The sequence below is a fragment of the Neolamprologus multifasciatus genome, chromosome 2 (assembly GCF_963576455.1).
Source record: "Neolamprologus multifasciatus chromosome 2, fNeoMul1.2, whole genome shotgun sequence".
NCBI classification, from domain to species: domain Eukaryota; kingdom Metazoa; phylum Chordata; class Actinopteri; order Cichliformes; family Cichlidae; genus Neolamprologus; species Neolamprologus multifasciatus.
The window spans coordinates 24,796,018-24,819,694 of NC_140440.1; the positions used below are offsets into that span (position 1 = coordinate 24,796,018).

At 42.8% G+C, this 23,677-nt stretch overlaps 2 protein-coding genes across 6 annotated transcripts; both read right to left on the reverse strand.

The window, feature by feature from the left end:
- Positions 1 to 63: 63 nt before the first annotated feature.
- On the reverse strand, positions 64 to 8,798 carry znf711 (ZFX family zinc finger ZNF711). 2 transcript variants are annotated; one of them, XM_085177361.1, is made up of 8 exons: positions 7,331 to 8,798; positions 6,208 to 6,291; positions 6,012 to 6,112; positions 4,052 to 4,888; positions 3,796 to 3,942; positions 3,528 to 3,707; positions 3,099 to 3,233; positions 64 to 2,921 (listed from the first exon to the last, which is right to left on the reverse strand). In XM_085177361.1, the coding sequence occupies exons 3-8, from the start codon at positions 6,088 to 6,090 to the stop codon at positions 1,741 to 1,743; spliced, it is 2,559 nt and encodes an 852-aa protein (XP_085033487.1). In that variant the 5' UTR covers positions 6,091 to 6,112; positions 6,208 to 6,291; positions 7,331 to 8,798; the 3' UTR covers positions 64 to 1,740. The 2 variants fall into 2 exon arrangements, with proteins under 2 accessions (XP_085033487.1, XP_085033496.1); XM_085177370.1 differs by having other exon boundaries at positions 6,208 to 8,798.
- A 6-nt stretch (positions 8,799 to 8,804) lies between these two features.
- On the reverse strand, positions 8,805 to 18,444 carry LOC146524429 (SLAIN motif-containing protein-like). 4 transcript variants are annotated; one of them, XM_085177393.1, is made up of 9 exons: positions 18,096 to 18,443; positions 17,075 to 17,737; positions 14,192 to 14,328; positions 12,496 to 12,615; positions 11,141 to 11,281; positions 10,675 to 11,001; positions 10,413 to 10,556; positions 9,155 to 9,452; positions 8,805 to 8,997 (listed from the first exon to the last, which is right to left on the reverse strand). In XM_085177393.1, exons 2-9 carry the CDS (start codon positions 17,731 to 17,733, stop codon positions 8,943 to 8,945), a joined length of 1,881 nt encoding a protein of 626 aa, XP_085033519.1. In that variant the 5' UTR covers positions 17,734 to 17,737; positions 18,096 to 18,443; the 3' UTR covers positions 8,805 to 8,942. The 4 variants fall into 4 exon arrangements, with proteins under 4 accessions (XP_085033519.1, XP_085033509.1, XP_085033528.1 ...); XM_085177383.1 differs by having other exon boundaries at positions 17,075 to 17,742; positions 18,096 to 18,442; XM_085177402.1 differs by lacking the exon at positions 18,096 to 18,443 and adding an exon at positions 17,947 to 18,023 and having other exon boundaries at positions 17,075 to 17,742.
- Between the last annotated feature and the right edge of the window lie 5,233 nt (positions 18,445 to 23,677).

The window sequence follows — 23,677 nt, forward strand, 5'->3', positions numbered from 1 at the left end:
TGTGTAAATTTCTCTGTTAGCTTTTAACATTTCCTTCTTGTTAGACAGAAAGGACAAAAAGGGTAAAAAGATAATTGTTTATTTTGGTTCTTCCCCACCAGTAGTTTATCCACAATCAGACTGAAAGAAAATATAGACTAAGGTACACGAAATGCAGGGATTTTTTTTTAATATATACCACAATTAATTTCATGGAGACAGCATATGTGCATACTTTAAAGACTAATGCCAATATGATGAGCAATGACTTGAAGGAAATAATCCCGTGCTTGGGACTGGGTCGGGCTATTTGGGATTGTAGGGCTAGTGTCTGGGAAACTTGTTAGTGAGCACAAACAAAAACACAAAACCCAATCACTTATCCATAGAACAAAACAATAAGCGGTTTCACCCACCACTTTCAATGACAATTCAGTTGTGATGCAGTAATGATCGCTGCCCGCTCATTAGAGATAACACTCAAAAACAATCTTTACCTTTACCCACTCACAAAGCTCTGTACGTGTTTAATATCTTGGGATATTTCTATCTATTTATCTATACATATCCCCAGATAATAAACTCTCATACATGTCATTAAAATACAAAAACAAAATGATTAAAGTGCTTTCTACTGACTCAAACACATAATCTCTGAGAGAATGGCATTGATACAGCATGTTTGAGAGTTAAAAATCACTTATTTTCTGATTAGCGGTGTGCATCAGTGCTTAAAGGATAAAGATTAACGGATGTAAGGCATGATTGCTATCAAATGGTTATCTGTGTCATAGGTAACATCACACGTACTTACAGTGGCATTCACACGCAACCACGTCACTGGTTATTATATGTGAAGCCAACCATCTGTCAAGGTCATATATAATTATAATAATAATACACCAGTCAGAGATGTGTACACTAAAGGGATATTCTAACATACCAACTCCACCCTTCTGCTCCATGCTACTCTGCTGACCTGAGAGTAGCATTTCTGATTCAACTTGTAAGACGTATTTAACTGAAAATAGTCTATACTGTTTTATACACGATTCGTTTAATGGGGCTCCAAGAGTTCAGGGTTGAGAGGAAAATCCAAAATGATGTGAGTTCAACGGTTAAATTTAATGAAACATATTTTTCAAGATGCATTATGTCTCAACATCAGTGACGAACCCATTTTGAACTTGTGAATGGCTCTGTTCATTAAAGACCAGATGGCATTAGAAAAGAAAAAAGAAATAAATGTCAGGGTAAAAGCTGGTTCATGAGGTCAAGATACTAGTTGGTACTATGGAGGCAAACTTCTCATGTACTCGTTCCACATCGTCTGGAGAACTAGCATGACGTCCCCAAAACACCGCTTTTCTGTTTTACTAGACACAGTCATCATCTTGCAGCATTTCAGCTGAGTGGGTATAAAAATATAGACATTTGAAACCCTGAATATATGTTCATATGTGATTTTTTTTCTGCCACCGAAGACAATTTACAACTGTCCCACTCAGTGTACACACTGTCTTTTTTTTGTTTGTTTTTTTCCAGATTTAACCCCCAACCTTAAACGTGTTCTTGCATTTACTCCTGGGGGCAGGAGGTTTAGACCCAAAACGACACAGAACACAGAACAGCAATTATAATGTTGTTTTCTTCATCAACTGCCTGCATCCATTATTTCTTTGTTAATACACTAAAATTACCTCTGGGTGTGTGTGACACAGATTTACTCGGTAAAGAGGAGTGTGTTTGTGTGCAATGACATTACATCAACATGTCTTTGTGATGCCTGGCTATGTGCTGGCTCTTCTCTGAAGGCCTCCTAAAGCCCTTGGTGCAGTAGTCGCAGCGGTGGGGGTAGTCCTTGGTATGGATAGAGATGACGTGGCGTTTGAAGCCAGAAGCGTCCGTACTGTTATACTCACAATACTGGCACTGATATACCTTTCTACCACTGTGCGTTTTCATGTGCTTCTTCAGCTCGGCGGGCTGCCGGAAGCCTCGCCGGCAGCGCTTGCACTTAAAGGGTAGGTCCTTCGTATGCAGGGATAGGATATGGCGACTCAGGGTGAAAGTGTCGGGTGCATTGAAGTTACAATGCCGGCACTGGTGCACTTTGTTGCCTTTGTGTGTTTCCGCGTGTTTCTTCAACTCTGAGGGCCTGTGAAAGCCTTTCTCGCACACGTCACACTGATGGGGGAAGTCCTTGGTGTGAACTGAAATAATATGCCTCTTCAGGTCACTGGAGTTGGTGCTCTTGTGCTCACAGTGCGGGCACTGGTGGGTCTTGTGGCCCTGCACCATCTCTATGTGGCGCTGCAGTTCCCGTGCATCAGCGTAAGCCTGGGGACAGTGGCTGCACTTGAAAGGCAGATCTGCGCCATGCTTGCTCTTGATATGAGTCTTTAAGTTGGACTGGTCTGCACAGCGGAACTCGCAGTGCGGGCAGTGGTAGGGCTTCTCGCCTGTGTGGGTGCGCATATGTTTCTTCAGCTCCGATGGGTGACGGAAGCCTTTGGCGCACTCAACACACACATGTGCAAAGTTCTTACTGTGCACAGCCAGCAGGTGACGGTTGAGCAGGCCCTGCTCAGCTGTTTCATAATCGCAGTACTTGCAGTGATGCAGTTTGGGCTCCCGATCCTTGACAATGAGCTTGTCTGAGCCCAGTGGGCTAGACTCATGGTAGCGCCGCGCGTACTCTGTATACTCTGGAGATCGCTCATTGTTGTGGCTCAGGAGCTTATGACTCTCTAAGTGGTTGTGAAAGCTGATTTTCTTGTTGGTGGTAAAGTCGCAGTCTGTACACTGATACTTCTTCTTGAGCAGATGGTCCGGGTGGTTCTTCATATGGCATTTGAGGAAGCCCCGCGAGCGAAACTTCTTTCCACAGATGTGGCAAGGGTAGACGGTCAAAGGCATCCCATCTGGTCCAATGATAACAGCTGGACAGAGAAGTTTGAAAAAAGAGAGAGTATGCAACATTGCAATCAACCATTATTATTCTAAGTTTTCCTCAAATGTGAATGATAAAATTATATACATTCAGACTTGCTGACAACACAGATAAAAATGATCAATTTAAGGTATGTATCAGTATCAATATGACATGCTGATCCTACCAGTCTGACACTGCCGCGTTTCGCCTTTCTTCTTCTTCTTCGATTTGGTTTTGAGAGCACGGTTTGCACCCAGTCCCTCACGGATTTGCAAAAATGGTGTAGCTGCTCCATTCTTCACTTGATCAATTGTATTACCTGCACAGACAATGCAACACATAACACCCCAATAACAACAGAATGGATGACCTTGCCTTATTTCTACTATGATACTTTTTAAAACAAACTCTGACTGCTAAGTCGTCTTTTAAACCCATTTGCCACACATACTGACCCCAAACCATCTTGCTGAGCATCTCATTTAAACAGAAATGCTGCAGCATAGCATCTTCCTCTTAATAATCTATTTTAGCAGTCATAGAACATGGTTTTATCTCAAACTACTAATTTAGGAAAAATTACCCATCTAACCCTTTCATAAAAAGGGCATACCAATGTCTTCATCTTCATCATCATCGCTGTCATCCTCATCATCCTCTTCTTCCTTTGGATGGTTCTTGACTGCCATGTAGACCATTTTGTCACGGCCGACTCCCAGTCTGCCCGATGAAGCTGCTTCCAAATCAGGATGGCCGTTCTGGTAATCATCCTCTGTTATTACCTCTGTCCCACCTTGAAAAAAACAAAAAACAAAAACTCAATGAGCCATATGACTTTTAACACAAACATGGCTGGATGTACTGTACTGAAGATCATTTACCCAAATCATCATCTGCTTCAGCTTTAAAGATGTAGACTTTTATGACCTCAGAGCCATCCTCCTCTTTGGAGTCTTTGTCTTCCATTACTTCAGTGCTGATCTCAAGGGGAGTGTCCCCTATGTCCAACTTTTCTCCCACTTCATCCACTTTAAAAAAAAACAAAAAACAAACAAAACAAAAACAAATACCAATGGTTATGCAAAAAATGTAACTTTATGAAAAATCTTTGCCGTGTTATGTGCCAAGATATCTTACAGGAGATCATCAGGTAATCCTCGGAGCTACTCCTTGCATCATCATCCTCATCTGTCTGTAGGGGAACAGCCTCAGTTGGCAGCTGTTCGTGGATTATGGTCTCGGCATTGGCCTCGGTCACCATCAACCCTTCAGACACAAGCTGGTGGTCCAGTGTGTTGTCCTGGTGTTCAGACAGCAGCTCTGCCACAAACACCTGGTCTGGCATGTCGTCATGATGGTGGTTTGCGTCCTGTATGAGGTCTGAGGTCAGAACATGGTGGTGATGGGCGTCCAGGGCTTCCTCTATCGCAACTTCAGTCCCCAGGATATTTTCAGGCATGATTACACTGTGTTCTGAAGGCACCATGTCTTCAGTGCTCATTTCATGGGCCTCCACACCTTGAGACTGCAGACTTTCCACATCCACCTCCAGCCCCTCGACGACCTCAGCTTCTAGGCCCTCCACCTCCACTTCCTCTTCAAGGCCCTCAACAACATGGGCTTCCAGACCCTCCACATCAACCTCAGTTTCCAGGCTCTCCACCACTTGTGCCTCGAGACCCTCCACTTCCACTTCGCCCTCTAGGCCCTCAACAACCTGAGCCTCTAACTCTACCACCTGTGTCTGTAGCCCTTCAACAACTTCTGCCTCCAAGCCTTCTACATCTGCATGTAAGCTCTCCACTACCTCCGTCTCCAGGCCTTGAACAACTTGAGTCTCCAGACCTTCCACCTCAAGTCCGTGCTCCAGGAGGATGCCCTCGTCTGTCATGACATCAGAAAGCAGCATACCCTCTGGCACCGACACCACAATGTGCTCCCCATCAATGTGAGCCAGACCCCCCATGCCTGCAACTGATGATATAAAGAGTTTTTAAAAATCACAATTAAAGCTTGATATTAGTCAAATAATTGTGAAAGTGTATCATTTTTTGTTAGTATAAGACACACAGGTGTCCTACGCCTTTTGGGAAATTGGTCTCTAAATATTAGCGAAATGTAGGGCTGGGCCATCATATGTTCACGGTAATACCGGTATAATGTTGGGCAGCGATAAGAAAATGAAATATCGCGATACAATATAGGTAAAACATGCATGCGCAGTGCCTTTGTTTTCATACGCACATGACAGAAAAAGCACGGCGGCGACAGAGAATAAGAAGAGCGAAACCGGATCGTTGAATGAAACGGGTGAACCAGAATTGGTTTGCAAAAATGCTGCAATTTCAGTGGTGTGGAACTGGTTTAGCTTTTGTCTGTCAGATACACAACAAAGAACTATTTTTGGTAGAGCATGCTAGCGGGCCGTCGCTATTATCGTGTTTTTTGGAAAATACGGCACACTTAAAATCAATCCTTTGATTTTTCTGAAAATCGACAGTGCCCCTTAGAATCCCGTGTGCCTTATGTATGAAATCTGGTTGTGTTTACTGACCTCGAAACGATTTCATGTGGTACACGGGGCTCGAAAATCTGTCAAATGTTTCAGTACGACTTTGCTAAGCTACGAAGCCGCACCGCTTGATGGATTGTCGGAGCATCATGGCTATCGTAGGCAGGAGCCTCGCGGAGTGATACGTAGTGCTTCAACATAATATTACCGTATTGTGTGTGTATAACCTCTTTTTAAGTTTTGTGGATATTATACATGGTTATGCTGAGGATATGTTGGCCAATTTCCACTGGAAATACCTTTTGGTTAAACTGTCAGCAAGGAATTTGCATTTGCACTGTTAAATTTTTATATAACTTTAATGCACATGAAAAAACAGCTGCTTGTTTAAGTGAAAATACATTGATGTTTTGTTTCTTTTGCACTAATGAAGTTGTGGAGTTGTAAAGTATTTTGTCTTATGTCAATTATATCATTATCGCAGATTTCCAAATGTATATCCTGATAAATATTTTGGTCATATAGCCCTGCTCTAGCTAAATGCCAAATAAAACGTGTATTAATTTCTCTTGCTAATTCGCCTACCAAAATCTTGCATGATCATAGCATGGGGCATCTTCAGCTCTTGAGTGTGCAGCTCTAACACCCCTCCTCCTTGATCCATGTCTTCACTCCGTAAAAACAGACTGAAAATTGCAGCACAGATTACATTAACCTTTACTTCATATACACTGCTAACAATAAAACCGAAAGGGAAAAAAATTCAGTTAGTATTACATACCTTCACATTTGACGACAGAAAATCTTTACAATAAAACCAACAGGATATCTGATGTGCTTCCTTCCATCAAGATACTGAATAATTCTGACAAAGTAAAAGAAAAGAAAATTATCACATGAGCTTGGGATTATAACTGAACACCAGCTGTTCATTTTTTGCAGAAATGCACAAATATTTGGCGTTGGGTTCATAAGAAAAGCACTAGTCTCTATTGCAAAATCTACCTCCGTAAGCCTTAAATACAGAACACAAACTTATTTTTAAACCGTGGACAGTTGTTGTTGACCACTGCCTCCCTCTACTGCCAATCAGGGGTACTACACGCAGCTTCAACCTGAGGACAGATCGCTATATACACCTGGAGCTGGTTGAGCCTGATGGCCGGAGCGCAGCAGAGACAAAAGACTCAGTGTGCAGGGCGGGCGAGCTCGCATGCAGCGGCTCTGATAGCTTTTGGATAAGGACTCCTGCTTAATTTCGTGGGAGGAAATGCACTGTCGTCACATGACGATTTAAAATGAAGCAAATGTGTTTACAGCGGTCTGTAGCAGTGTTGTGGCTGTTAGTTTTCACATATTTATCCTTTTAGGGTAAAAAAACAAACAAATGCAGTTCCGTTGCATTAATCGTTTCTGAAGTACTGTAGTGTTAAGTATCTACACAAAAATCACATATGCTCCCGAGTTTATGGCCGCCACTGAAACTACCACAGTTATGCAATGGCTACCGCCCTCCACCCACCGGAGCTAACTAGCAAGGAAGCTAGGGCTGACTCTCAAAGCGCCATTTTGTTTTAGCATAAAGGCTAATTCAAGGAGCGCGATAACCAGTCCAATACGTCGACGTAAGCAACGGTTACACATAACGTTATAATGCACATGTAGTCCCAAACTCACACAACAAACTATGATGACCAATGAGATCACCAGTTTTGCATTTCGCTCCGTTTTGTGCGGCGACTGCCGTCCGGTCAGCTAGCTAGCCTGCTAAGCTAGGTGGTGCAGCTTGTGCCGCATTATCTTCCATGTTGTTTTTCGAAAAGGCTGAAAGAGGCCCGCTACGTCCAACTGGGCCCATGAGTCTTATTCCACCCTCGTTTTTGATCGACTCAGAATAATTTTACCTGATAACGTTGTCTTCTGACTCTATCGGCGTTTCTCCCCCTTCTCGGATTTGTCTGTTATTTTTTTGGTTTATTTTTGACGGTAAGCTAAGTGCGGCCTGCAGTTTTGGATCCCCGGGCACTCTTTGCTAGGCCTCGGCCAATCAGCTTGCTTCCTGACAAGCAGAGGGAGGGCGGGGGGCAGACAATGCGTGGCCTCGTTTACCGCTGATCCCTTACTATTTGCGTCATGCATAAGAGAGCAGAGTTACATTAACGCAGTCATTCTCTTAATCGGGACATGTTTAAAGCGGGCTCAGAGGAGCGAAATTCAAACACTACCACAGTAACAAATAAAATAAACATTTATGTGCTTGTACTGTGTGCGCTCAGACTTTGCCTGCGAAGATGAGGCCTGTAGGCCATTTTGTCACAAGGGGTGGGTAGTAGTTGAGCACTCATTTGAGAAGTGGTTGGTCACGCACCCAGGAAATATCCGGGACATGGTAACGGTCCTGCCGCTGCTATTGCTTGTGCTGCATAGTGTGACTAATTAGCCTTTCATACAGAACAGACCACGATTTAACATGCATGGATTAAATATGACCAGAAGTGCATTTAGAGTTTCAGGGTAGACTTTATTAATCGTTTTCATAACAGCTCCTAATTATTCAGAGGCACTCTTCATGAGGGTGCATAGCTGACTAAGGCAGGAGGCCATTTGTGCATAAACATTTGTTATTAGTGGGTTTCCCAACGACAGACACTAAAATTGAAACGTAGATATGCAGTAAAAATGCTTTGAAAACTCTTTAACAGTACCTTTACCAACCTAAAATTACTTTTGGAATTAAGGAATTACAGCTCTAATGCACCTTGGCACAACCCATGTTTTTTTTTCCTTCTTTATGATAATTCGTAAGGGCAGTGTGGTTTGCAGGAGTTGTGTTGCCGTGTAAGCAAACAGCAAAACACAAATACAACACAAATCTAAAGATAATTTTCACTATGAACCACTCAAACATCCAGAAATCCAAAGATAATTGTAGGGAGACATGAAAGTTTTCTCATATTGCAGGAATGAAGAGAAGGCATTTGGGCTCAGGGAAAAAAACAAAACCAAGCATGCAATACTCAGCACCTTCATCTAGAGTAAGTCACAGATAATGAACAGACTGGCAAAATCTTCATTTAAACTGTCTTCATATCAATTACATCAACAGAACAGTAATACACCCCTTAATATTCCAGCAGTTTCTCACAAATACCATAGAAAAATAAGTAAAGTTGACACAAGCATATCTTCTGGAAGCTCAGATTTGGTCCATATTAACAAGTCGAGTGTGCACGTCTTCTTGTCTGCCTACACATCCTCTCCTTGTGTGGGTTGACAGTGTTTCATGCGAGGGAAAGAGATTAACTACAAATCCAGTGCAGCCCAGCGCTCCAGTCTGAAATAAGAGGTGTGTGTGTGTGTGTGTGTGTGTGTGTGTGTGTGTGGGGGGGGGGGGGGGGGCAGAGGTTGTATGACACATTTGTGAACACAGTGACTGTTTTTCTTTGTATTTAGAGGTAACGGGGAGAAGTCGGGGTGATGTTTGCAGCAGTGAACATCCTTCATTGCCAGGAGACCTCAGTAGCAGCCATCTTTCCAGGACTCATCTGAGATTTTGGCCATGCCCAAAGACCTGTCAATAAAAGAGGAGCTTAGTTTGCACACAGACTGAAAGCATGAGCTGTGTGCAACCAAGAGCAGTAGAATCCTAACTGCAGTTCACTTTGCAGCTGAGGGATTTCCTGAAATTACACAGAGCTCCTTTAAGAGAGTTTTTTTGGAGCACTCACCTCCTCTGAGGCTGTGAAAGTTTACTTCTAGTGGAGGCTGAAGATGCAGCCTGACCTCGTCCTACCCCGGGCCTCCCGGTTCCAACTGAAGCCCTGCCGGGCACGTAGCTTCCTCCATTAGCAGAACCTGGCGACTGGACCCTGCGGCTCCCTCCTGCCTGTTGTCCTTGGACAACAGGTAGGCCTCTGGAAGTCTGACGACCACCTGCTAAAGAGCCCACGGGAGTGACGGCTTTAACTGGAGTCCGCAGGGAGAGAGGAGACTGGCCACTGCTTCGCAGCCGACTGCAAACCATACCTTGAGTGACAGAACAAAATCTCAATCCAGATGGCTTCGTTAAGACAATTTCAGTAAATAAAAGCTACTGTAAGGCCATTTGTTGTACACGGGAGTTGTAGACAAGCTTAGGGAAACAGTACTGAATTATCAGAGTAGTGGTGCAGTGATGTAGCAGGTGAGTGGAAAGGAAGTTACCTGGGGATGTCAGGGAAGAGGGTGAGGAAAGAACTGTGGAACTGCAAGTAGCTGTGACCAATAGTGTATACCCTTTTTCCATTAGTACCTGCTCGGTTCGGCTTGACGTGAACCGTATTCCATTACAAGTGAGTACCACCTAATGTGCATGGGGTCGTTATAGCAACACGGGTAAACATCCCGTGACATCACTTGTACGCTACACGAGCTTTACAACAAAGTAGCACCTCGTAGCGATGCTATACCTGCTGCTTAGTCTGTGGCTTTTCATCAGACTCAAGGACCGCAGTGTCGTTTCTTTGTAGCTGTTTTCCTCATTGGCGGGTTTTAAAAAGGAAACTTCATGAAAAGTTTCCTTTTTATGATGTAGACCCTCCCATGACTCTTCAAGTGATGCCGCTGATTAGCCAATCGGTGACGTGCAATCTGCTGAGGTCACATTTGGATGTGACCTCGTAGATCGCTTGGAACCCCAGCCGAGTAGGTACTAAAAAAGTACCAAGTATCCAGTGAAAACCTATAGATGATGGCTTGCATGGTACTGTCAGAGTTAGACTGATAAATAATAGAATATATGAATTCCTAAATAAAAACAGGCCCTGTGCTGCAACATTGCTTATGATCTTCAAAGACATATATATTGGTCAAACTCTTCCTGTGATCATGCAGAGGTAAGATCAGGTTAAATTGTAGGATTAAAGTGACACCACAAAGAGTTATCTCTAAGGAAATGTAGGACAAAGTATGTTAAGGAGTGGTGGGGACCAGGTGAGGAGGGGTTACCTGTGGAGGGGGAGTGAGTCAGGGGAGACATGCGGTTGCCAGAGCTCTGGAGGTTAGCCTCCATGCTGCGGCTGTTTCTGACTGCCTCCAGGGAACGTAGGCTGGTGCGGGGAGCCAGATTAGGCATGCTGTGCCTCAACTCCTCTGGAACCACACACATACACTTAACTACAATCAAATGTATATTGTCACAACAGAAGAATCTCCATGGCTGTTCCTTGCCTAGAGTAAAACTGCTTAAGTATCACTGGTTATAGCCTACCCTCACTCTTTGCAAATTTAAGCAGCTCTGCACTGGGGCCCTGGAGAGACCGCCTGGGTCCTTTTGTGCGTGGGGCCCTGAGATGGCTGCTGTATTCCTGACCGTGGTTAGAAGTCGAGGGAGAGAGGCACCGTGGTGAGCCTAATGGTGAAGGGGTGAAACGATGCCGTCGCTGGGGCATGGAGAAGTCATCCTCTTCATCTTCCAGGCTGTAAGTGTCAAACTCCTGGTCGCTGTACGTACCACCCCGGCGCAAGGACTGCAGAGATGCTGTGGAGCTGCGGCGCGATGCAGATGCTGAGCTAGAAGCACAATCCTGCCTCAGACCTGGAGCCGGAAATACCAGGTCAAAATGAAACAACTTAAAGGTCAAGCAAAACTCAGTTTTTCAGATGAGACTCCGACGTCTAGAAATGCAAATAATCAGCTGATGCCACTCAAAATGCTATAACCTTTCTACACTCACTCTCTTCCTGTAAACGAGCCATGATCTGGACGTCTGTGAGATCCTGCAGCTTGTATCCCATTGAGATTGAGTCATCTGATGTGCTGAGCTCGCTGTCTATGGAGGACTGGGAACTCAGGGCTGAGGGCATGCTTGTGACGCCTTTAAAGAAAGCAGAATACCTGTTAGAGTAAGCTGAATTACACAGATATAGACAGAATACTAACCACAGCCAAAACCTCCTACTTCCTTATGACTCACTAATACAGCACAATATTTAAATTCTTATGCATACTGATAGTGGCAGCTTTAAACATGACATTAGCTGATCGGCATAAAATCAGGCTGATAAAAATGGAGCTTTGTGAGGTATAACTCCACAGACCCAGGCTAATGCATGCAGTACTACCTTTCATCAAGATCACAAAGTAAATATGCAATTTATCTAAGTGGGCCCACAATTTTAGAATTAACAGTCTGACATTAGTTTGTCTCCCCACAGCCTGTTCTACAGCACTGGTCTATAAAGCCCAGTCTGCTGATGATGCCCTGGGAAGCTGTAGCCAAAGTTCAGCCTGACACATGCCTGATGAATGCGAGACGACATCACCCAGCAGCATTTGGTTATGTAAAAAGTCTGGCATTAGATAGAATCACCACACATACTCCAAGCACTTTCAAGTTCACGCAAAGATTTGTTATTAAAGGAGTTTCCACAGCAATACTGACATTGCTGGGCTGAAAAAACTGTGAGAAATGATGTGCAAAGCAACTATTACAACTGCAATCACATGTTCAAGGAACAAAATTATGCATACCATACATATTACATATGTTAACACTGTCATTGTGTTTCTGTGTGTGTGTGTGTGTGTGTGTGTGTGTGTGTGTCCCGCCGGGGAGCACAAACAACATAAACTTTACATAATTACTAACCATATTCCAAAGGACACCAGTGTTATCTGCGGGGCACACCTTAGTTTTAGCTTATTTGAGGCTCAGATCAACTTGATTTAATTTAATAAGAGCAGTTAATACACTTAAGATAAGGAATTAATACCATTAAATAACCAAAGTGACTGCTGTACACAAATGTAGTGTGGACAAATGCCCATCGACTGTTTCTGACCGTATTTGCAAATTTTATCCATAACAGTTATTAAATGAAATAAACATTTACAGAAACCTTTGAAGAATGGTTTGCAGCGATGTAAAGTATATGTAAAATAGCTCAAACATGCAAAAATGCTAAAGCAGTCCTTAAAATTAACCAGTCAGACCGCTGTGAGACCCGCATCCTTACAGTAACTGATGTTATTCTCATTGTTGTGTTGTAGGGAAAATGAGAAGCGCTGTGTGTTAATGTCATGCCATACCTGAACTGCCACAGGTTAGTAGGGATTTGTTAGTTGATTTGTGGTACCCAGGAGAGATCAGGCCTGAGCCCGCCGAGCCCACCTCTGATGGACTGCTGTACATGTTCCTCCATCGAGATGCTGCGGGCGACAGGACAGGAGATATCACATGTTCTCAGGAAGGGAAATACACCATTGTATACACAATGTGACATTATCAAGTTACTTGTAAAATGTCCTCAGAAAAAGCTCTCACAATAGTTAAAATTTCTCAATTAAAATTCTCGTTTTGTTTGTTTGTTTGTTTCTTAAAACTTGATTCATGCACCTCAAATGCTAAATGACTTGTTCTGAAGCTTGAATGATCCAGGTGGATACGTGGCCTGGTGCTGGCATTTAAAAACACGAGCTGTTCCGGGAGGAAGGTAATCCAATCCCACCCATGACTTCATGTAGTCATTCAGCCTTGGTGTGAATAGCTTTGTTGTTCAAGTTTTGCAGCATGTAAGTTGAGGGAACTGTTCGCAGGTTTAATAATGAATGGGGTCTTTCGGATCAGATGCAAACTTCTATCCACACTGAAAGGCGTAGTAAGATTCACAGCAAGTGTTTAGGCTTTGTTATACAGCCCTGTGCACAGCAGGGGTAAGCAGTAAGTAAAGTTGGGGTGCTAAATGTGCTGAATGACGTGCCTGAACCTTGGTTTAGGCCTAGAATTTCTAATGCTTAATTTATTCTACCACCGTTCACAGTTGTGTCCGTCTGCTTTGGCATTTGCCTACACACTGTTCTCGTGTAGTCTACCAAAACCCCAACTGCACATTGCTCGACGTGGATGACGGTTAACAAGTGAGCCAGAACAGAGTTTCAGTAGTGAAGTTCACCAGGAATGGGAGAAGTGTGGAGAAAAGAGTAAGAAAAGTACAGACAGTGACTGCAGTGAAACTCTTTCACTTCAGCTGTCTGCATGTTAAAACTTTGCTCTTCTCCATAGATGGCTGGTGAACTAACAACAGCATAAGCAAGTATTGCCCACAGACCGGTTGTACCACATATTATTGACACAGCACCCATCTACCAAACTGCAGGTAGATTGGCAGTCCGAAGCTGCCTACGTGCTGCTGAACCATAATCTAACCATACGGCAGGGATACAAATCAAAGACTATCAGATACTAATTTTATTGAATAGGCAAAGCTCTTTTGCTTAAAGTGTTCAACAGCGTGAAAGATTGGTAATCTAAGCATTGGCCCCTGAGGGTGAATAGAGCACTGCAGAATAAGGAAAGACCTTCTGTGGTTAGCAGAGGCTTTAGACATTTTCACATTTTGTTATAAACATAAATATGTGAATAAATATCCCACTCCTAAATTTTCAAGCCTTAATTTGTCCAGAACAAGATGCTTGCTCACAAATGGCTAACTAAGACTACAGAAATTGTGGAGGACATTAAAAGTAATCCCACTGAACACAGTTCAGCACTGGTGATGGTAAAGTAGTTATTGTTGTTTTTCTATAGCCTAACATTAGTGTTTTACTTTTGGTGACTGCGTTCCCACAGGCTCTATTTTCTGCAGAAACTCTAAAGCCATGGAAAAGGGGAGAAGCTAACTTCTGGATCGGCCCTACAAAAATGCATTATCCATGCAGCACTCTTAAGAAAAACAAAAACAAAGTAGACTTTCTTCAGTTATAGTAAACTATCCTAACTGCATACTCTGGTCCAAGCGACTGATCAGAGTCCGGCAAGCCATCTCGGTCTCGGGGCTGCGATGGTCAAGGACCTGCCGACACCACTTCAGCGGAGAGTCTGGCCCTGGATCTGCTACCTGCTTTTTAGGAGACACATATAACCTGTAGAGAAGCAGCACACAAGAGAAAAACATATCACTAAATGTGGGAAATGAAGAGTAGTGAGAATAAAGAAGTCAGTCTAATCCTTCTCATATTGATCATGCTTTCATGCTGCAGTGTTTGCCAGGATTTGAGAAGCAGAACATTTAAATAGGAGCAAGCTGGAGATTAGTGTGAACTGCTGCTGTGTGAGGTATGCAAGGTAAGAGTGGATGTGAAAGCCATGTAAAACAGAATGGGTTTTTTTCTTCTCAGATTTCACATGATATGCTAACGCCCAGCCACTCAGTGTTTTCCCCAACAGAAGGACAGTATCCTGCAGCAAAGATCCCACATCAAACAACCAGGCTGTTACTGTGTGTTTGACTTCAATGATGTAATCAAAGCAAACAGTGAGTGGGAAATCATCTCAAGCAGGTACTTGTGAACATCTTTATCACAGCTTAAGCCGGAACCAACCTTGAATTTACATTTGCCTCATTTCCTTTTGGTTAAATGCAAAATTCACATCCAAAAGACGCCTAAAACACGGAGTCAAACTCAGATTAGCAGCTGAGCACAGACGTGGATGGAACAGTTTTGTGGCTTTTAGTCCCACTATGATTTTGAGCAATTCTACAACATGAAAAACACATGAGAAATATCCACTAAGGACAAAAGTGTCAGCCAAAAATGAGTTTTATGCAGCTGCAGTGTCAGACGCTTCCTCCGTGATGTGTCCAACGTAGCCTTAGTGAGAGCAAACAGCCATTTAGTCACCACAAGCTTTGAAGTGGCTGATCACATGGGCTGATGCTTTGAGTCGGATACACAAAAGGGCCCAAACTGACTGGTTCTGGACCAATCAGCTACAAATCATCTTCCCATTTGGGCAAACACAAAAGGACCCCATTTCCCACTGGAATGAGCGACAATGCAGGAAGCAATATTCAGGTCACACGTCCTGCACAGAGAGCACGGCTTCTCTGCGCAGGGAGAGGGGGGGGGGGGGGGGGGGGGGGTACTTAGTAGAAGCACAAACCCGCTGTTTGATGCAGAACAATGTTGTTTGCTTTTGATCCATTCACAGTGCGGTTTTGCTCACAGTGTTGCTATTGCCATTTATGCAGGACACTGGCAACAGCTGCTGTAACACAATGTTGGCACTGAGGAGTCTCTTACACTTTTAAACCAATCCTGTAATAACTGTAAATAAACCCCAAAGTGATATTATAACAAAACATATTCAGCTGTGTCATATTTATGCTTTCACAGTAGAGAGCAGCAACAGCCTTTGTCACTGCTCCACTGTGTCAGCGTGACAAGTGCAAGTTAGGAGGACTGAAGCCAAGGCCCCTGAGCTTTATGAGTTTTTTTAAAACAAGTAAACAAAAATGCCAGAAAAAAATTACCCAACTTGGTGAATTTCCATTGCAGAATTCAAATGTTGTCCCAATAATATGGTCTTCTTTTACTAATCTTTTCACAAAGTAATGGTTCAAAACAATAAATATAAAAGTACTGCAGTAGCTGCCTTCTTTTTTGGCCCCCTGTTCTGGTGTGATTACACAGGGAGGAAGGGGGGGCTCAAATCACATGCTGTGCAATCCCAACCAAAGTAGTTCAGCCACGCGGGCCCACTCAGCCCGGAGCAGATCAGATTATGCTGCTGTTTAGGATTACTTAATGTTTTGGCTATGATAACCCCACAAAGCACATATGGAATGGCTAATGATGTAAAACTGAAAATAAGTCATGAGTGGTCTGGCTGTTAAATCCCCAGATCCTCAGTTGCTAAAGTGAACACAATATGGTACCTGTTTAGGACAATACTGTGAGACAGAATGAACACTCATGTCTAGACTGATCTCCTGCATAGCCCCATATTAATGTTATTTTTAGGTAATTGCTATGAGCCAATTAAACAAAACAAGTAAAGGTCACACTGGTTCAAATCAGATCAGGCTTTAAAAAGGCTGAATATTAATTACATGCAGATATATCCTTTTTATTCTGACTGGGTTAAGTCAAATTAGTGGTCTCTTTTTTTAATAAACAGGATAATCTTTCACCTGATACAAGACCTTTTTTTATTTGTGCTTGATACACAGCTAGAACTAAAAAAAGAACATCCTTTGTGTTTGACTAAGCTGTCAAACAGGTAGCAGACATGTCACTCGAGTCTGAGAACTCAAGGTTAAATCTGAGACAGAAGAAACAACTCCCCACTGACTCTGCTTTCTTTTACTTTCTCCTAATTGCTCCTGAATATTTTATGCCTTGTCGAAATGCTAAGAATCTGTATACTTTCTCTCCTGCTTACAAAAAGATAATTGGAGCAGGTGTCGACTTGAGCTTTTAAATACACTTTGTTCGTGTGTGGGATAAGAAATAACCACAGTTTCTGCATCAGCTCAGAATCGAGTCTAATTTTAAACCCGAATAGCCTCATGCTACACAGTCACTGCCCTGTGGGGGAGTATCACACTGAAGAATTCAGAGGTTAAAATGAAAAGGCACAAATGACTCATGTGGCTAAAGGGGCTCCTCTACCTATAGACTGAAACTTTAAATGTGACTTCAGAGCTCAGCTTCCCCTGGAGGTAACTCTTCGCAGCTTCTGCTGCTGTACGAACATCACTTTTTATCCCCGTCTCAGCTGCATATGTTTAGCCACACAGTTAAAGCCACAAATAGATGCCTGCTGTACCCAAACAAGTGGGATCAAAGCACAACCAGAGAAAGCATTGCCGATAATGAGACGTACCAGCTCTCCTCGTCCTCTATGTCTGCACACTCATCATCCAAATCTAGGACATCCACTTCATCCAGTGCAGTTTGGTCCACCCCTGAGTCGCTCTCTGCAAGTGTCTCTGACTCATAACTTTCCTGAGACGGGCTCTCCGGCGTCTGGCTCTGGCCCTGAGACTGTGCTGCTCCGTTGCTGCTGGTCAACTTTAGGAAGCCGCCACACAGACCCCGATCCTCCTCATCCTCCTCATCCTCTTCCTCCAGCCTGCTAGCCACAGGCAAGGGGGACATCTCCTCTCCACTACTGCTGTCCTGAGGAGGTGACAGCATCAAGTCCCTGCTGTCCAGCTGGCTGCTGCTGTGCTCCAATCTGAGGTGGGAGTTTGTCACCTCTTCACAAGCCAGCCTCTCGTTGATGTTGACAGCAGCTGTGAGGTTACTGTTTGCTCCTCTGTGGATGACGGTCTTGCTTCCCCTGTTGCGCAGGGTCTCATTCTGGACCTCCAACCTGCGCACAAGCTCCTGCAGCTTTCGGACCTCCTCCAGCTCCACCCCTGCCAGGTCTTGACCTCCCTCTCCTGCCACCTCGCACCCCGGCTCGGAGTTTTCCGTGAGGCCAGTCGGACTACCATTGTCAGGCTGAGGCACCACGCTGGCACTGTCCGGGACCACCATGCTGCTGCTCTGATAGGAGAAACATTCAGTTAACATTGTGGCAATAAAAACTCTAAATGACTACAGCCATTAAGCTAGGACCTGGTGGCTCCTGAGCAACACAACAGCAGTTCAATAGCGTAAAAGTGACCCAAACACATATGTTAGCGTTCTCTGACTACTTCACAAAGCTTTCAGTACTCGGAAGCACGCTAGTTCCCTGTCGCTTCTCACTTTATTTATGTGTACATGTATGTGTACACTACGAGTGCATCCTTGCAGCTGCGGCTCCGTCACACCTCTTATATCTCTTCAAACGTTAACATTTGAACTCCCTTGGTTACTGTTAGCCAGCTAGCACGCTATCAACAAAACAAACGTACCGGTGACTGAGCCGTGTTGTCCCCTGCGAGCAGATGACTGAGCTTGCCCGCCACTCACAGCTCAAAATCCCCCGTGGACCAGCACAAGCGCATGAATGAAGAAGCTAATTACATCCAGGTGAAACGTTCTACTGCGTGATGATAGTGATTGTCGAGACGGTGCAATAAGCTTCTGGAGTTATCTGACTGAGCGGCGAGCTAGTCCATGGTCTCTTGCTGCTAGTGCATCACCGCTAGCGTTTACCACATCGCTCCCGCTAACTAGCTTGATTGTGGACTTTAGTTAGCTCAGTGAGGAGACCTGCAGCAGCGCTCGCTCCTCCCTCTACTGGTTTTCCTGTTGTTTTAAGCGCCTCCACGAGGCAGGACATGGTACTGCAACAACCTCATATTATTATATATTGTAACCACTGGGTGTCACTGTTTACACAATGCTGCATTCAATAACCGTACTTAAACGTCTGTTAAGCAGTCTATGGGTGCCTTACAGCACGTTATACCAAGAAAGAAAGCATAAAGTGAATAACTGTCGACTCCACTGCTGTTGTTATCGAATATTTTATCTACGTAGACAAAAATACAGTCTAAGGATAGAAACAAAAAATGGAGCAATACATGTTTTAATTAAGAAAAGCATGCACAAGTATAATGTACTCACAAAAATTTAAACCTTTAATTTTTTAAGTTAAAGGTTTAAATTTAAACTATATGATCTATGTAGTATACACCTCTTATCAGTCCCTTATTTTTGGCTGAATTATTCCAGTATCTTTGCATTTCGCACCATTACACATTAGTGATGGGATTTCTGGCTCTTTTTAGAGAACCGGCTCTTTCGGCTCGACTCACTAAAAAGAGCCAGCTCTTCAGGTTGTTTTGTTGCTTTAATTAATTTATTATTAACAATAATATAAAATTATGCACAAAAGGAATTACTAATGTAAAAAAAAGTGGTTTTATTTATATATGTTTATATATAAATATATACAGTGGCCTCTAGAGACAAAACACTTACAAACTCCAGAAAGCACATACAAACTCCAAAACACATTTCTAGCGTTAACTGAACTTCCAAAACAGAGCTACCTAGATCACTTAAATTAAACAATTAAAAGCATATGTGTATTGTTTGTGTATTTATACACAAGCACTCATATATATTCAAATAATTTAAAAAAAATGTTCATTTACCTGTTACTACCACATACCAAATCCGGTCGTTGGTACTTGCTGGCTTGTGTAGCCTCTAGGTAACAAAAGCTCAACACTGCACCTAGCATTCTGGAGCACTTCTGTTGTGTTATGTATGTGTTTTGGAGTTTTTACGTGTTTTGGAGTTTTTACGTGTTTTGGAGTTTTTACGTGCTTCAGGGTTTGTACGTGTTTTGAAGTTTGTACGTGCTTTGTCTCTAGCGGCCACCGTAAATATACTTTTATTTATTCACTCCACATAAAATGTAATAAATAAATCATATAATACATAAACCAACTAGTCACAGTTCAACTTTTAACTATTTAAATTTTCAGCTTTTTCCTTTTAAACAATCCAATCCAATCCAATCCAATTTTATTTATAAAGCACTTTAAAATACCCAGCACAGGAACAAAGTGCTGTACAGAAAATAAGTTAAAACAATAGAATAACAGAAAACAGCAAAATAAATAAATAAAACACATAAAACATAAAATTAAAACAGCCCTATATTAAAACAAAAACAAGATAAAACAGCATTGAATCACCTAAAAACAACTAAAATAAAAAATAAAATAAAAATAAAAACCAACATCTCACATGGTGTCAAAGGCCAGGGTAAAGAGGTGGGTTTTCAAGAGTGACTTAAAAACAGATAAAGAACTGGCCTGTTTGATCTCTAAAGGAAGCTCGTTCCACAGTTTTGGAGCTGCTACAGCAAAAGCACGATCACCTCTAAGTTTACGCCCAGTCCTGGGTACATGCAGGAGCAGCTGATCAGCTGACCTGAGAGAGCGGGTGGGTGTATAAGGCTGTAGCAGCTCAGAGAGATAAGATGGAGCGAGGCCATGGAGAGCTTTAAAAGCAAATAAAAGAATTTTAAAATGAATCCTAAAAGAAACGGGCAGCCAGTGAAGTGAAGCTAAAACAGGGGAAATGTGCTCAAACTTTCGAGTGCCAGTTAAAAGACGAGCTGCGGCATTTTGCACCCTCTGTAAATGACTAATATATGACGCGCTGACCCCAATGTAAAGTGCATTACAGTAATCCAGCCAAGTGCTAACAAAGGTGTGGATCACTGTCTCAAAGTGCTGCCGTGAAAGAATTGGCTTTATTTTTGCCAGCTGCCTGAGGTGAAAGAAGCTAGATTTTACCACTGCTTTTATCTGATTATCAAACTTCAGATCACAGTCCACTTTGACCCCCAGGTTTGTGACAGTTGGCTTAACATACTGTGCCAGGGAATCTACATACACATTGGGGGTCTCAGTTGGGCTACCAAAAACCATCACCTCTGTCTTTTTATCATTGAATCTTAAAAAGTTAACAGACATCCAAGCCTTAATGTCATCGAGACACTGAAGTAATGGCTGTGTAAGGTATCTGCCTTTTTTCTTTAGAGGGACATAGATCTGACAGTCATCAGCATAAAAGTGGAAAGGAATACTGTGCTTTCTCAGTACAGAACCACGAGGAAGCAGATATAAAGAGAAGAGGAGGGGGCCTAGAACTGAGCCCTGTGGGACACCACACAAGAGGGGAGCGGAGGATGACACATAGTCATCAAGGCTGACACAAAAAGTTCGCCCCGCCAAGTAGGACCTGAACCACTCCAGTGCTGTGCCCCTAATGCCCACCCAGTGCTCCAAACGAGAGAATAAAATGGCATAATCCACGGTATCAAACGCAGCTGTCAAATCTAAAAGCACAAGAACAACACAGTCCCCAGCATCAGTCGCTAAAAATATGTCATTAAAAACTTTTAAAAGGGCCGATTCAGTGCTATGAAAGGGTTTAAAACCAGATTGGAAAACCTCTAAAACATTTTGCTTTTCCAGGAAGGCCATTATTTGGCTGTAAACTACCTTTTCCAGAATTTTGGAAAGAAAAGGTAGTTTGGAGATAGGCCTGTAATTTGCAAAAACCGTAGGATCAAGAGCAGGTTTTTTAATCAGGGGTTTGACTACTGCATGTTTAAAATCTTTAGGGACAACACCTGACATCAGACTATGGTTTACCAGCTCAAGAACCAAAGGACCAACTGTAGGTAACACCTCTTTTAAAAGTTGAGGAGGGACAGCATCATTTGGAGACCCTGCAGGCTTAAGATGACCAACAGTCTCCTTTAAAAAGGACAGAGTCACAGGCTCAAACCTGTCAAAGACAGCAGAGCAGGAAACAGAGACTGAGAGGTCATGAGCACAGGGAGAGATTTGAGCCCTTGTGGAGGAGACCTTCTCAATAAAAAAAAGTAAAAAGTTTTCACAGGCTTCTGATGAGGGCTTGATACAGTCAGTATGTGGTGCATTAAGAACAGAGTCAATAGTTTTAAATAAAACACGCGGGTTGTGACAGTTTGACAAAATAATGTCAGATAAGTGTTTTCTTTTGGCATCTTTTACAGTTCTTTGATACTGACGCCAACAGTCCTTCAGCATCTGGAACGACACTTCTAGTTTGTCCTTTTTCCACTTGCACTCAGCTCGACGACAGTCGCATCTGACAGCTCGGGTCATGTCGTTCAGCCAGGGCTCAGATTTAGTTTTAGGCAGTCTGGTTTTTAATGGAGCCACAGTGTCCAAAGCAGTCCGACAGGTAGAATAAAACCATGAGCTCAGTTCCTCAGTCTGGCTGCATAAAAAATCCGGGATCTTACAGATCTGGTCAAAGACTGTTGAAAAGTGTTCAGCAGTGGAGGAGTTAAAAACACGACGGCGCAGTGCAGCAGCGCAAGGTTTAACTGAGGCACAGGCAAGAGGAACTTCAAACATCACAGGACTGTGGTCAGAAAACACAGCATCACAAATCTCTATGTTAAAAACAGAAAGGCCATGAGATAAAACAAGATCAAGTGTGTGTCCACGTTCATGTGTGGGACCTGTCACACATTGCACCAGATTAAACGAATCAATAAGGTTTAAAAAGCCCTTCGCCATGGGCATATCAGGACAACACACATTAAAATCCCCAACAATAAGAACACGATCATATTTTGGCATGAATTCAGCCAAGAAGTCAGGAAAGTCACTCACAAAGTCCTTATTGTATTTTGGAGGCCGATAAACCACCGCACACAACAGTGTGTGAGAGCAGCCCAGCTCAAACACAGACAGTTCAAAGCTGGTGAACGACGGGGTTGATAGCTGCTTACATTTAAAATGACTTTTAAAGAACAAACAAAAAAAACAAAACAAACTTAAAATGAAGCAACACAAAACACTGCAAACCACAACACAATTAAATATAAATTAAAAAATGAAAACAAAAAGAAGATGCACATTCTCTGTCATATAGGCCTGCATGAATTAACCTTCTGAATCCTTAATCATCTGCAACTGAAAATAGTTGTGGCGCAAAGCACAAGGCTCATGTATGGAGTGAAGCGGAAAAAAAGTGCGAGAGAGAGGGTGAGAGAAGGAAAAAAAAACCCCACGGCTCGCAATAAGGAGCCGGCTTGCGTCGTTCACATCAAAGATCCGGCTCTAAGAACCATTTCGTTTGTGACCAACACATCACTATTACACATAGAAGTTTGTTAAATTCAGAGCAATGAAAAATCAGAGGTCAATTTCTTGTATGTGTGCACATATTTGGACCATAGAGATTCAGATTTTGGTATGAGCCTTTTTAGCTGTTAAAAAATACACTCTTATAGCACCAGAATGATCAAATGCCTTTTAAAAGATATCAGAAATCCTGTGTTCTGGATCTCATCTGCTGATGAGAACTTTTTACATTTATATATCTTAGATATCCTTATCTGCTTATACAAATCCTATGACAATTCTGCACATGTTCTAGACTGTTTTGTTGTAGTCCTAAGTTTCTTATCAAAGACAGATCCTGACAGATCTCAGAAAGAGAAAACGTGCATACCATCATCCCTCTCAAAAGAAGCCTAATTTATTATTCATGATATTGAACAGGTTTCATTACAACACAATGGAACATGTAAATCTGCACGACCTTTAACAAGTATGGTAAAAGCATTTTGAACAAAGTTAGACAGTGTAAAGTGTGTCTTTGCTCTAAAGCATTTGTGCACCACTATATGAACATGTCCCAGCAGGCTTGCTGCGGAAAAACACAGACTGCACTATCTTAAGCAATCCACACACAGAGGAGCCTGATGGAAAACATGCCCAGTCGATGAGCTGCGTGATAAATTTGTGCTTTCCAAAACATTTTAAAGGCAGAATGCAAATAATCTAATTTTAGTATCCTGACTTTACATGCATAGAGACAGTGTAAATAATGCCCTGCACATGTATGCTGAATTCCAGTATCGAAAGTAAACTTTTAAATGTGAACTAAAAATCCTTGTTGGCAATCTGCAGTGTGCACACGCCTACTGCATGTTCACTCCCTTTTTTTCTGCAGGCTTAAACCT

What these genes read in the sequence shown, in the direction of transcription:
- znf711 (XM_085177361.1), bottom strand. Translation starts at nt 6,090, where the DNA reads ATGGATCAAGGAGGAGGGGTGTTAGAGCTGCACACTCAAGAGCTGAAG. An exon ending in GGATTACCTGATGATCTCCT is followed by an intron (nt 3,943 to 4,051) that starts GTAAGATATCTT and finishes TTTTTTTTAAAG; the next exon opens with TGGATGAAGTGGGAGAAAAG. An exon ending in TGATGAAGATGAAGACATTG is followed by an intron (nt 3,234 to 3,527) that starts GTATGCCCTTTT and finishes TTGTCTGTGCAG; the next exon opens with GTAATACAATTGATCAAGTG.
- LOC146524429 (XM_085177393.1), bottom strand. Translation starts at nt 17,733, where the DNA reads ATGGTGGTCCCGGACAGTGCCAGCGTGGTGCCTCAGCCTGACAATGGT. An exon ending in GATCAGTCGCTTGGACCAGA is followed by an intron (nt 12,616 to 14,191) that starts GTATGCAGTTAG and finishes TGTCGCCCGCAG; the next exon opens with CATCTCGATGGAGGAACATG. An exon ending in TAAATTTGCAAAGAGTGAGG is followed by an intron (nt 10,557 to 10,674) that starts GTAGGCTATAAC and finishes GTGTGGTTCCAG; the next exon opens with AGGAGTTGAGGCACAGCATG.